The 14008-nt window shown below is 34.2% G+C and overlaps 1 protein-coding gene across 1 annotated transcript in view; it reads left to right on the forward strand.

The window, feature by feature from the left end:
- The window catches only part of LOC106622699 (uncharacterized), a 150178-nt gene that overhangs the window by 103207 nt on the left and 32963 nt on the right, over window positions 1–14008 (forward strand). The window contains exon 5 of the mRNA XM_036356963.2: window positions 5515–5648. Coding sequence (XP_036212856.2) covers window positions 5515–5648 — 134 coding nt within the window. The remainder of the gene's footprint in view (window positions 1–5514; window positions 5649–14008) is intronic.

Raw genomic sequence — 14008 nt, forward strand, 5'->3', positions numbered from 1 at the left:
TGTCTAAATATTTGGTGTGCGCGTCCTTAAAAAGTTATATTCCGATTTCGGTCAGATTAAATATTTTGAGGGCACTATTTGTGCAAAGTTTTACACTAATAACTGCATTGATATTTGACTAGTTTACTGTAAAGTAAAATAATCGCATAGAATTTAAAAGTTGGTTAAATTGGAAGTAGGCAGTGTACGATAGAAGTTGGGTTTTGATTATGTAACCTCACACACAAAATTTAGTTGAAAATGGTTGCTGAGATATACGATTTCACCTCAAGGTGAACATAAAGCTCTAACAGTATTCTTCTCGAAACGACTAGCGAATCGTTTGAAATGTTTACTTTTTAAGATACATTTGTCAGGTAATGATTGTAGGACTAAGATTTTTGAAAGTAAATTCGATATTTTAGACTATTTTTAAGTGGTTTTCCCCAAAAAAATACATTTTCTTGGCAATCCGCCATTTTTGTATGTAAAATAATTTTAAGCCTCCAATACCGCCAGACACATTTCGTGAAGGTCCTCCTGTAAATAGGTTGTGGGAGCGAAAGAATATGAGATTTTTAAAAATCAGTCGCAGATTTTTAAGTAAACTAAAAGTTGTAAATGAAATTATTTTGCTTTTATTCAATAATACCTTTTAAAAAAAATAGCTAGCAAATGCATTTTTTCTGGCTTGCAAGTAATTATAACAGCTTCTTCGATAGTAAATGTAAAATTCATTTTCTATTGGTACCAACATTTAAGATAGCATACCCCATATCTTGAGAAGAGATACATACTGTTAAAAAAAAACTACAGGATGGTCTGTTAGGTGATTTATCTTCGAAAATGAAAAAAAAGAATTGTATTTAGCTACCTTCGCGATTCGGCTGTTACAGTATTTAGGACCGTGATAACATATTCTGATTTATACTAAACAATAACTGTTCAATGTTAAACTTAAAAACTTGTCTCACAGTCGCTTGCTGAAAGAAGTTCACAAACAAGATAGTTTATAACACCCTTAAATGAAATGGTGGTTCCGTCATGATCTACGAAGGAGCAAGACATGAAAGTTTTTTACTGAGCATACTTATATGATATTACAAGAAGTATTAAACATCAGTTTCAAGCCATTATATTGCAGAAAATTTATAAAAAATTAAAATAAAACGTTGTTCCAATAACCTCAATAAACTAAATTTTAAGTAGCGCAGTACGATTTTTACAAACAGATATAGAAATGCTTTTAAAAAAGGAACGAATTAAGTTATTTTGTATAATTTTCCAACACTGCTCTAAGTTAAGCAATTTTCCGTTGAAACTCCACTTCAAAAAATGCCAAGGCACTTTATGAAGACAACCGCTGGCATTTACCCCAAGTCATGTTTGTCGCAATATTCTCATTTCTTCATTAGCTTTAACATTACTCATTATATGTGTACATATACATAAATACTGTGTATGTGTGTGTGTTGTAGTGCATTCGTGAGCGCGCTTACCGACAACATGTACTGCTATGTGTACTAATTCAGAATGCAAATGTCACTCATCCGCCACGGTGAGCCACTTCATTTCATTTTACTTCGCTCTACATACTTCATGTCACAGTCGGTTTTGTTCCAAACGCTGCAACGCTAGCTGCTTTTGTTTATACTCGACTTCTTTTGTTTTTGTTGTTGTTGTTGCTTTTCAGTGTTAGCATTTTTGTTCACACGCGTTCGCATTGAATACAAACCATGAGCTGCTAAAGTATGGGGTATAAAGGCAAAACAAATACGCGCAAATGAATGTGAATGCGAATGCAACAACAACAACAACAACATTGCATGGCAAATATAATGGCAACTAAACAAGATCAAAAGTACTAGCAAGTATTTGCACTTGTTTTGTTTCCCTCTCATATCCCGTTGTTGTAGTTGGTTTTTGTTTAGGTTTTTTACATTTCTGTTGTTTTTGTTTTCATCTGACAATTGTAGAGTGTTGAAGAGCGTCAACGTACGCCGCTAACGATGATAACGATGACGATGATGGCGCCCTCTGTTCGCTCACCCAAACACATTTACACATATGTAATCATACACAATCACACATTCAGTGAAACAATGACAATCGCGGCAATGCTTGATGAGTGGTGGCTGGTGACTGGTGGCGGTAATGTTGGCTGCTGCATGGAGTGTTGTATGCCACTTAAGCATGTCAACTGCCGCTTTCTAACGCTTATATTGTCTATATACGAGTCTACGTGTCTATCCATCTATCTGGTTGTCTGTTTGTCTGTCCGACTGCTTGATTGCTGCGTTGTCAACGCGAATGTGTCGGTGTTTGCGTTGATCGTTGCTCGCTAAAGCGTTCGTTGTCTGCGCTGTCACTACTTTGTGGCGGTGTCAGCATTGCATGCCACCCGAAATGTGATGTACAGCGCCCCAGTTCAAGTGCCATAATTGTTATGCATTTCTCTTTTTCGTGTTTGCGTAGTATTGCGTCTTCCATTGTTAACTAAAAAGAGACGCAAAACATGTGTCTTCAGTGTTGCTAAGGAATAAAACGTTTTAGAATTTAACACAATTTGAAGAAATTTTAGCTTTTTATGGCAAATGACACTTTAACTTATAGTACCGTATAATGATGAAAATGGAGTTCGTCTAGCATTAGTAAATTTTCACTAAATAAAAAAAAAACGTAAACTTCGACTGTACCGAAGCTTAAATTACTCTTCACAAGTGTATTATTTATAGCCACTATATGTATAAAAACCTGAGAACGTAGCCACCATATAATGTTGTTCATAGAAACTATAAATATTGCAGACTATTTTTAAGCTCTCTTTTATTAACCATAATATTCATGCTACTAATACCTATTTCATTTAAGCCAATATGAAGAAACGAACGGCTGGTGCGGGACCCCTCTTTCTTCTTTAACTTCTTTTAGTATATTAACAAACTTTACTCTCTCTTTTGGTTGAAAGCAACTACATCAGTTTCAGTCTCGATAGAAAATATGCTTCTTTTACATTAACAAGTACAAATTGTTCACTAAACTAGCTTATAAGTTGTAAGATTATATTCAATACCGTTCCTGACTTCATCCTTTATTGAACATTAAATCATTACGGAGGATATGGACACTTAAAAACTATTTTCAGTAGAGATTCCCAAAATATCTCGATCAGCATCACTGAAGTCCGAATTTTAATAGCTCTATGAAAAAGTGTTAATGTATATGCATATATATTTATTGCATGTATTATTTTGTCATGTAAATATATACTTTATCTACAGTTTTTTTAACACGTGTGAGCTAGCGCTAGTCTCTTATTAATTATGTATGTGTGTGTGGGCGTTCAGTAGCGCGTGCAAATGACAGAGCACCACAGAAGAGCGTGAACGTAAAAGTCATCTAATGCATGTTTATATGTATATTTGTTGCTTCATAATACTCTCTACTTTCATTTTTTCGTTCATGCCTTTGCATTTCCATTCACTTTGTTTACTATGCTTCACTTTCGCTCCAACTAAGCAATAATTATTTCTCGTTGCTTCATCTTCACACATCTCAAACAAACAGACTAAGTCGGCAAATACTGCAAACATTGAATATAAATAACGGCATATAGATATTTGTATGTATGTATCGATGTGTGTGTTTGTTTTGCAAACATTCACACTTCAACGCCGGCTTGACAAGCCAAACAATTAAGCAAACGAAAAGCATTTCCAATATCCGAGACACAGCTGTATTACCAGTATGCTTGTGTATATACAACCAAACGTATTTATTTCTGTATTTAGTTAACAAATATTTTTGTTTCATTTACATTCGTTTGACATGACAGCAAGTAACCACTTGAAGCTCTTAAAGATACAGTGTGACATATAAGTATATATGATACTTACTTTTGTATATATATTTATATGTATAGTACACATATATACATATTTGTATTATGTGTGATATTTGTGTTATGTGTGCATACGAAAGGTAAATATTCATGGTTAAAAATCTAACAAATACTTAAAACGTGCGATTATATGCATACTTATGTTGTCCTTGCTTTTATTTATGTGTACGAAGGTGTATGTGAATCTAAAAATATTTATTTCTCAGAGATTCTTGTTTATTTCACAAACTGTCGTATGTATTATATAGGTATTGCAACCCAATGCGCTTACAGAATTTATGAACATGGTTAAATAGAAGTAAATTTGTACGATATTCACATTATTGATTGAAGCATTCGGCATTTTAATATTTTTCATTTTATTTCGAAAAAATGATCGACAGGAAATTTAAGAATAAACAAATTGCGAAATAAGGGTCTTCGTTGACAAATTTTCATAATCATATAGTTAAAAGATTTCTATACACGGCTGTGAAGATATCTGTTAAAGATACTTCAATGCCTAACTAAGTTAGACAGTCATAATAATATTAGCGGTCAAAAAAAGATTAGAAAACAAGAAAGAAGGTTAACTTCGGTTGTACTGAAGCTTTATAAAATAATCTAATAAGCTAATATAAATAACCCATGTCAAATTTCGTAAAGATACGTTGTCAAATAAAAGAGTTTTTCATACTACAACTTGTTCAGTTTGTATGGCAGCTATATGCTATAGTGATCCGATATCGACCGTTCCGACAAATGAGCAGCTTCTAAGTGAGAAAAAGACAGGTGCAAATTTTCAGATCGATAGATTAAAAACTGACGGACCAACAGACAGAGAGACCGACATATCTAAATCAACTCAGCTCATCATTGTGATCATTTATGTATATATTTTATAGGGTCTCCGACGTTCCTTTTGGGTGTTACAAACTTCGTAGTAAACTTAATATATATATAATAAATATATATATTCAGGGTATAAAACATTTAGAAACCTTCTGAACAAAAACACCTGGTGTATGAACCGCAATTATCTTCTACCAAAATTTTCGCAGACTCTCTATATTGCCTACTTATAGGGAACATTTTTATGTTAGTCATGTTTCGCACCTATCCTTAAAGTTAAGCTCTCCACCTCCTTCATTCTGACGATGAATAGTCCATAAAGTGTGTTTAATCCAGAAAAATATTTGAAACGGATTATCCTTGCTGACAATATAGTACATATTGAGTGGTAGAACCTGTGTTGAAATTATATTGAATTCCAACATACTAAAAGAACTATATGTATTTTGATACCTTCTTTTGTTTTACGATCTAAACCATCTTAGGATGTGGCACGAAATAATAGTAATACAGTCATTCCCTGTTATTTTGTCTCTTCATTGGTTTTTTTGTTTGTTTTAATTTAATGTGTGCAAAGCAAATAGGTTTCAGTAAGTCAATAAACTATTTCCTGAACATAAACCAGCAGACATTTAATATGGACTATTTTGAATACCAGAAATCTTATTTTGATTCCTTTATGTACAGCCCTGAGGGCGAGTTTTTCAGTACTGTTTCGAGCTATTCTAGTCATATTCTATTGTCTACTTTCCTTATATTCTTCCATACTATAATAAATATTTTTGTTGTCTATTTATTTGCAGAATTTCCCGAAAAGCGTCCACAACTCTTCACCGAACACGCGCGTTACGAAGCAGGCGATATCTTGCGCGCCAACTGCAGTACACCTCCCTCGAGACCACGCGCCGACCTTCATTTCACACTCAACAATATACCGGTAAGTGGTCACTTGGAAACCGCCATTCATAGAAAATCTAAAAACTATCATCATCACCAACAACTACGATCGTACCAAACTACTATACTCACATATGAAATTGAGCGATTTCTTGAGAATTTTCTCAATAACTAGCTGTCATTGAAAATATTTTTTTGTAACGCCGATTTTCTACGCTTAAGTCTTCAAAAAGATTTATTCAATAATTCAACGCAGCGGACTTTAAATTGCACGGAAATATTAAACTTCAATTGACACACAAGCAACCACGTCACTCAACATGTGCGGTAAACACAGATGAGAGTGAGTGAACGAGTGTGATTAAATGAGTAGAAGAGTGAATACATATGTGCATTTAATGATGGCAAATTGTGATGATAAAGCAAACATGTGGGCAAATACATGCACACATATAAAATAGCGTGTTTGTATGTGTCTTGGCGAGTAGTTGCCTCGTGCTGCTAATTAAAGCAATGAAAACAATAAAAAGCGAACTTAATTGAATGTGATTAAAATATGCTTATGGCATAATTAAGGCGGAAAGTTAGAGACAGGGTGGATGAAAGGATTTGCTTTTCCGCTCTTCTCTCTTCCGCTCTTCCACACATCCTGTACCTTAAACTTCAAGTTGGTGAATTGAACAGACACTTTAGAGTTCCTTGTAAGAAGCTTAAGTTTTGCTTTATTTGTGGAACTTCACATTTACTGTTTTGTATATATTTACCCATATAAATAATATATGCGCTCGGGCGTTTGTCTTTAATCAGCGAAGTGTAAACATTTGCTAATTAGTTGCACATGTCTATGTGAAAATAAAGGATGTAGATGAAGAAGTAAACTAAAAATATTTTCAAATCAAAGCTTCGCTAACAATTTCGCGGTCACTGGTAGTCGAACTTAATTCGAAATGGCTCAAAACTAAAATCCAGCGGTTTTAAAAAACACGATTTTCTATATGTGCTTACTTCTATACTAGTTACGCACTAGTGACTCTGCTGCAGTGCCCCTCAAGTACACTACTACACGCTCGAGCACACAAATATCTCCTGTGTGTGTGTGTGGTTTCGTGTTTATTACAGCGCATATAATTAATTAATTTTATCCAGAGTGAAGAATGCAGTGCTCTAAGCTCATTAATTGCACATTTCGGCGCTATTAGCGCACTCAGGCATCTATGGCGTTTTTAATTTAATACACGTCGCTAATGCGCTTTAAATGCGAATGAGTTAATCAAACAGATGAAAACGTATCAATGCAGGTCAATTAATTCACGCGCAAATAACTCGGAGAGTTTTCAGCTTAAACAGTTGCATGTTTATTGAAAAGCCTTTGTGTGTGTATCAATGCATAGAAATTATGGCTAAATTAGGTAACCGGATATACAATATTAGAATATAGTGATAGTAGATAAGAATTTTGGAAAAATGTAACAAATATGTTCAATAACATTATGGTTAAGAATTTTTCAATGTACATAAAGAAAAATTTTCAAAAGCTTTATATGCCATTAGAAAGTTACTATAGATCGGTTTTTTTAAAGCATAACTGTGCTAGTTGACTTCAAAGGTACTCTTAATGTATATTTTAGGGTGGAGTGAAAAAAAATTTTTTTTTGCTTAGCCTGAGGGTAAAATTTGTAGATTATAAAAAAAAATTTTTTTTTGGAATTAAAAAAATAAATTTTACCTTCTAGAGGCGCATATCTGATAAGTGTTCTAGAAGCTGGATAGAGTAAAAAAAATGTTTGTGGCCATTATTGGAGCTTAAAAAAAAGTATTAAACAGCAATATGCTTTCCTTAAGCGTTAAAATAAATTTTGAGTCAAAAACCGTCAAATTCGGTAATTTTTATGTAAATATGAAAAGTTTAAGCCAAAAAAAAATTTTTTTTTGGACAAAACTGAGTGGGATGTCAAAAGAAAATTTTTTTTCAAAAAAAAAAATTTTACAATCAGGCTAATAAAAAAAAAAAAATTCCGCTTAACCCTAGTATATGTATATTTTGACCCGATTCAACCCATTTTTGACACAAGGCTATTTTATTATTAAGCAAACATTTTATTTATAAGTCCATAACTATATCGATTAATTTTAGGTGAACAAAACAAGATATTATACTCTGTAGCAACATGTTGCAAAAGTATACAAATTAAACAACAAAAACCCGGTTAAAAGGAGGAAAAGCCAATATTTTCGCTGTAATTTTGCAAGAACGCAATTTATAATACCTCGAAACGTATGCGCATACACATGCGACAAGCTACATACACTCAAACGTACAAAGAAACAGTCAGTCATTGCCGTTATCCAACTTAAAGAGACAATCTTTTTGTGATTTAACAACATCAAGTCTAATGATGAGCACCATAAAATAGTAGCAGGCGACTAAAATGGATAACACATACATACATATATTTGACATACATATACACATATATGTATATACGTATGTGTATATTGGTACATAGCATGTTGTGCATGCCTTAATCGTGGCAGAGTCACAGTTTCTTGTGCCAGTAAAAGGGATCAGCGGCGCTCCACCCATTTCAACGCCATGTTTTATTCCCAAAGCGAATATAAGCGCACATACACACACATACGCATACATAGCAATGCATGCAACTACATATGTGGCTATGAGTATGTTAGTGTATGTGTGTGCGTGCGCTTTATGTTATAACGATTTTACTTTTGTTTTACGCTTTGCAAGTTGGCGTTGATTTATTACCGTTGGTTTGAGTGGTAAAATAATTTTTGACGTCACATGGAAAATTAAAGCAGTTTGCGAACGTTTGTAATAGTAGCGCGGGTGGCGACGGAGTGTACGACTTGTCGGAAAATGATAGGAAAGTTGTAATATTTTGAGCCACTTAAGTGTGGGTGTAACTCAAGACAAAAGAAAGCATAAGTCAAACTCCAGCTCGCAAGGGTATAGTGAAGCATAGATGTAAGAAAAAGATGCAATAAAGATATGTGTGCGAGTAGAAGAAATGAAAGTGAAGAAGAAGCACAGAAGAAGCAGTGGAAGAGGCAAACAATCATCAGCTACTTATTTCGCAAATCATCAGCAAGATTAAATGCCAGACTCGTCGCATTCATTTGTTTTAGAAACTACCACTACTAATACAAAACTCGTATACGAAACCAAGCCACACATATACACATGTACATACAAATATTTTGTTATTTCAGTGCTGCATGGCGAGTTATAACATTTTGAGTATACATACATGTCAGCTACTAAGTTTCTATTCGAACTTGTTATTGTAGTAGCATAACTGTTTATTATACACACACACACACACACACAAATGTCCAAATCCGTGGCAAAGTGTGTCACCATAACATCATCTTATGAATGCTGAAATTATTATTCCACTTGAGTCGTTCCCTTAAGAGCCGCTTGCCCCCTAAGCGCTTGTAGTGCAGCGCCCTCACCTCCCTCAACCAAGTCATTCGCTTTCGCTAGCCTTTATTTTGACAGTTGACAAATGACATTTCATTTGCACATTCTTAACCAGCTGACCTCACATGTAATTCTTTGCTCTGCTCTTATTTTAACACTTTCCCATGCATTGCGCTTATTTTATTATTTTCGTTTCAACTTTTTTTCTGTCCTTTTGTCAGTTTTTTTTTCTTGCTTTTCCACTTTGACGCCTTGAAGCTTTTGGAGCGTGCGTGCATTCCTGTATGTGTGCGTGAGTCGTTTTGTGTTGATGTGCGTTCATTTCAAAGGTAGTAGCGGTCGCCAAGGACACTTTTGGACACAGCTGCGTGACCAGCGACTGTGAATTTAAGTATTTTAGAGATTGCTAGATGATGGTGTAAGAACTTTTCGCAATTTCTAGGTGTGCATTGCTATGGCGTTAGTAACGATATAAATGAGATAAAATCACTTTGAAAATTTATTATTTAGGTAGGGACTCTTTATATATAAATTTAGATAATTTTTATACTCTAGCAACATGTTGCCACAGAGTATGAGAGATATTGGAAGGCTTCAAAGGTGCTGGTGTTAAAATTGGACAGTGGGCATGGTAACGCCTATCTTTAGTAGAAATATTTTATCTCAGAACCTGCTACTGCAAAATTTTATTAAGTGCATCATCGACATCCATAAAGAATATAAACCAAGCAGTTCATTAGTATAAAAACTTGCATATATGGTGCCTCTAAGGTATCTTACGTCTGAAAATATTCGAAATCGGACCATAACTTTTCAAGTCCCCATATTCCCAATATGTGAACCTCCGTGCCTAAAGTGGATTTTTCATCAAAAATATCAAGAATTCTGTGAGATATATTATTGAAATTTAGAGAAAATATTTTCCTGCTTATGGCGTAACCTTTCATCAAAAATGGTTAAAATCGGGTCAATAATTTTCCTGGTTCGGTACACCTAATATAAAGAACTTTCGTTTGACTTTACAATGTATGCACCTTCCACTATGTGAATTATCTTAATGAAACGCAAATAGCAATATTTCGGTAATAATACATAATATATGTACTTATGTTAAAAATGGTTTACCCATCGTACCCATTCTTTCTTGAATACAAAGCCAGTTAAATTTTTATAAAATGGATCTACATAATCAACCCAATATGATTATGTATTAGAAGTAATCCCAAATGCCAAAAAATAAACAAAATTCCCGATTATTTTCAAAAAATTATGACAAATATATAAGAACAGATCTTCAAGATCACATGCATACCGTAAACACGTGTCAGCCAGTACTAGAATTTTGATATCTAAAATAAAAGGTTGAAGTGACTTCTAAGTGAGAGCTAAACGCTGTTGAAACAGTTCTTTTCTATATTTTAGCCGACAGAGAATTCTCGGTCTCCATGCAATTTTAAAGCCACATGCAAAAGATTCATAAGTATGGAAATTTTTTACTAAGTATTTACTTCATTAACTTCTAGAAAGAGTATGCTACATCAAAAAGGCATTAAGTTAAGAAGTGGTGATTTAATAATAATATCATAGTTTGCAAGTAGCAATTAACCTTTAAACTCAGAATCCCAGTTATAAGTTAAGATGTCGATCGCGTTCTAGCAAAATACTAACGATTCATACTTATATCGGTTCATATAAAGCCGTTCGGAAAATTATTAAATAATTAATATTTTCATACGTCCGATGGAACTTTGTTATTACAAATATCAATGCTTTTGAAACTAACCAGATTGTTTGCGCTTATTTCTGAATGGCCAAAAACGATTATTGCAGTGCAGATCCCAATATTAAGGCAGAGAAAAGACAATATTATAAGTAAAATAAGGCGTGTAAATGAGCTATCGGCTTCAAAAGTCCACTTTGCCTAAAAAATAAAGACTAACGAACTGCATAAATTGCGTTAGCCGCATTTCAAGCCACTCGCATCTAACCACCATTTTTTTCAAGCAAGAAAAAAACCTAAAAACAAGGTTCACCGCTTTGGAATTGCCATCAGATCTGTTCTCAAAAAGTATTTGTCATTATCGTAAAATAAGTTTGTCTTTACCCACCGCAACTTATATATAACATAAATTCTGATATAATAAAACTCAAAAAACTTTCTAGATGTGCTTTTCGTGGAGGCAGAAGCCAGAGTCATGAACTTGTCTTTTTGAATTTAGTTCGCGTTGCATTTGGTCACCTCTTCTAAGAGAGGCTTACGGAAAACACTTCTCAAAACTATATTATTTCTCTAGCTATGCAAAGTTCTATAAAAGCATTAATTGCTTCACATTAAAACAATAATATTACTCACAAAATTTAAAAATTAAATTTCCAAATTATTTAGTGAGGATCAAAAGAATAAATAAATTCATAAAGAAAATGCTTCAGCAACAGAAAATTGTTTCAAACAGCTGTCAAATCTATTAACGCAGTAAACTCAAATAAAAAAAAAACATTTCCTTGAATGGTCCAAAGGTACACTAAAGTCAATATCGACATAAAAATAGTATTGGTTTGAGAAATAAAGCAACAACACATGAACTTTAAACCTTGAATATTTGCCGAAAATTGTCGACAAGCCTTGGACAATTGACCAAAGAGACAATGTTACTGCGCCGCCTCTCATTCTATTTTTTCAAGCTCCCTTAGCTTGGTTCTCCTTACGCTGCTATTATTCAACTTGCAGCGCAAAAGACTGTCTTCATGCGGCCGAAACAAACGAAAATTTGCATAATTTATTTGAACAGCATTGGGACATAACACGTTCTATTCCTTGTAGGCAAAGCGAAGATTGCGCCCAAAATATGTTAAAAGGGACCGAGAATACGCCTAAATGCTACACACCCACACACACACATACACGGATACATACTCTGCTATTTTTTGCAACAAGCCTGCCATTAGTTTCAATGTGTAATCTTATTTGCAAGTTTCCTTTTGCATATTCGCCCATTTTATCCTCGTGTTATTTCCTTTATTTTATTCTTTCTTATTACCGTTGGCAGAACGTGTCTGAGTCTTCGCCATTGCTGGGAGATAAAAAGATTTCTGTTTGATGCTGTGCAATAATAAAAAACCACATGCAAATTTGTCAAATGTCGTGGGGAGCGGAAACGGAACGGATGTTCGAAATTATGTGCTCACGCACACACATACACGCACGGCTATATATAATATTTTACTTCAGACAAGGCAAGTAGGTTAGGCGTATGAGTAAAAGACACACAAAAGTGACATCTTTGAGGCATGTTGCAAGTAGCCATAATGCCGGCGGCGTGTAATATAAATGACTGACCACATTGGGTAGTACATAAAAACATTCGGAAAAAACAGTCGACAATTCGTTGAACGCCCGTGTCGAATTCTGTCTATTAATATTAGCTTCCTCTTTCTCTGTTTTTTTTTTGATTTTTTTTTGAAGTGTTAGACATTCTTGAGGCGTATTTAGTGAGAGAAATCCAAAAACTGACGTAAAATGTAAAAAATTAAAATTTTTGGATTTGAGTAGCGGAATTCGGTTAGTTTGTATATATAAAGGAACAGACTGCGTGCTTGAGGATCTTGCAAAATATGCAGAGCTTTTTCATTTTTATATTAAAAGAATTTGTTTCATAAAATGGTAGCTCAAACTCAAAAGTAAAGGTCGATTCATCCACTCATTATTGTATATTTTAGTTAACAATATTTCGAATTAGACGCCCTAAGTTTTCTTTTTTTTTTTGTTTATCCGATATAAAGATATTTAAAAAGCACACATATTGTTTTTTAGGTAGATTTTTTCATACTTTGATGGGTTATATTTAAAAAAAAACAAAAATTTTATGTAATTTTAAATAGTTTCTGAAACTAATGAAAAATTGAATTTTGACAAGCCAGAAACGACATAATTTAGAGAGATATATTTTGGAAGCTATTCGCGTCTCCTGAACTCAGGCGAATTTTTCTCTTACTCGTCTAGTTGAACATTCCACCTCTTCGGTAACCTAACTCGTATAGATCAAATTAATATATATGGCGTAAAGAACAGAGCTTTGAAATACAGGCCTTAATATGTGATTTGGATTTCCGCTCACCTGAGTTCTTTGCCGCCCTTAAAGTGCTGGCGAATATTGTTAGCGAACAGCAGATCATTTGGTCGAACTCATGCGAACTAATACACAAGTCCAAGAAAATTCCATGGGTGAAAAACATGCCTTATCTGCAGAATTGGCTGTGAAGTCTGCTTCGGTTAAGCGCTGCAAAATTAACTGACTGATGTGCAAATACCAAAACTTAACGGCGTTGATTTATTTTTCAGCATGTGATAAATCTCTTCTGCTCTATAGCCGAGACTATTCCATCAAAACGAAGAAAAATCTAGATTCAAGAAAATTACCGCCAACCAAACAAAAGTACTCTTTAACATAATAACCTGCGTAGATACATCAAAGCGCGAGATTGCGTGACAGACCCGAAGTAAGCCCAGACACACACACTTATGCAAGATTATATATTTATGTATTAGTATAAAGAAAGTTGGCAAATTATTGCATGTACACCCTATAAAAATTTATGAGGCGTTTAATAAGGTTTCTGCATTGCATGCCACAAACTACTCCATACATGCCACACCAAACTGAAGCATCAAAAGGGACAAAAAATTATGCCTTCGACGTAAGTAAACGCCCACAACAAACAACCGCACACAGCACAGTTACATGGTTAATGGTAGAAATCTGTATGTATGAGCGTGTATGTAATGTGGTGGTATGTGGCATATAGATATCTGCTCGGGCAAGTAATTTGCAGAAACAAGCAGATGCTGCGACAAACAGCGGCGCGCACGACGACCAACGTTTGTGTCAAATTGAAAGTGTTGCCATAAATTCATTTAAAAATGATGGGGACAAAAGTTTATTTTATGTTATGCAGGA

The sequence above is a fragment of the Bactrocera oleae genome, chromosome 2 (genome assembly GCF_042242935.1).
Source record: "Bactrocera oleae isolate idBacOlea1 chromosome 2, idBacOlea1, whole genome shotgun sequence".
Classification (NCBI taxonomy): Eukaryota; Metazoa; Arthropoda; class Insecta; order Diptera; family Tephritidae; genus Bactrocera; species Bactrocera oleae.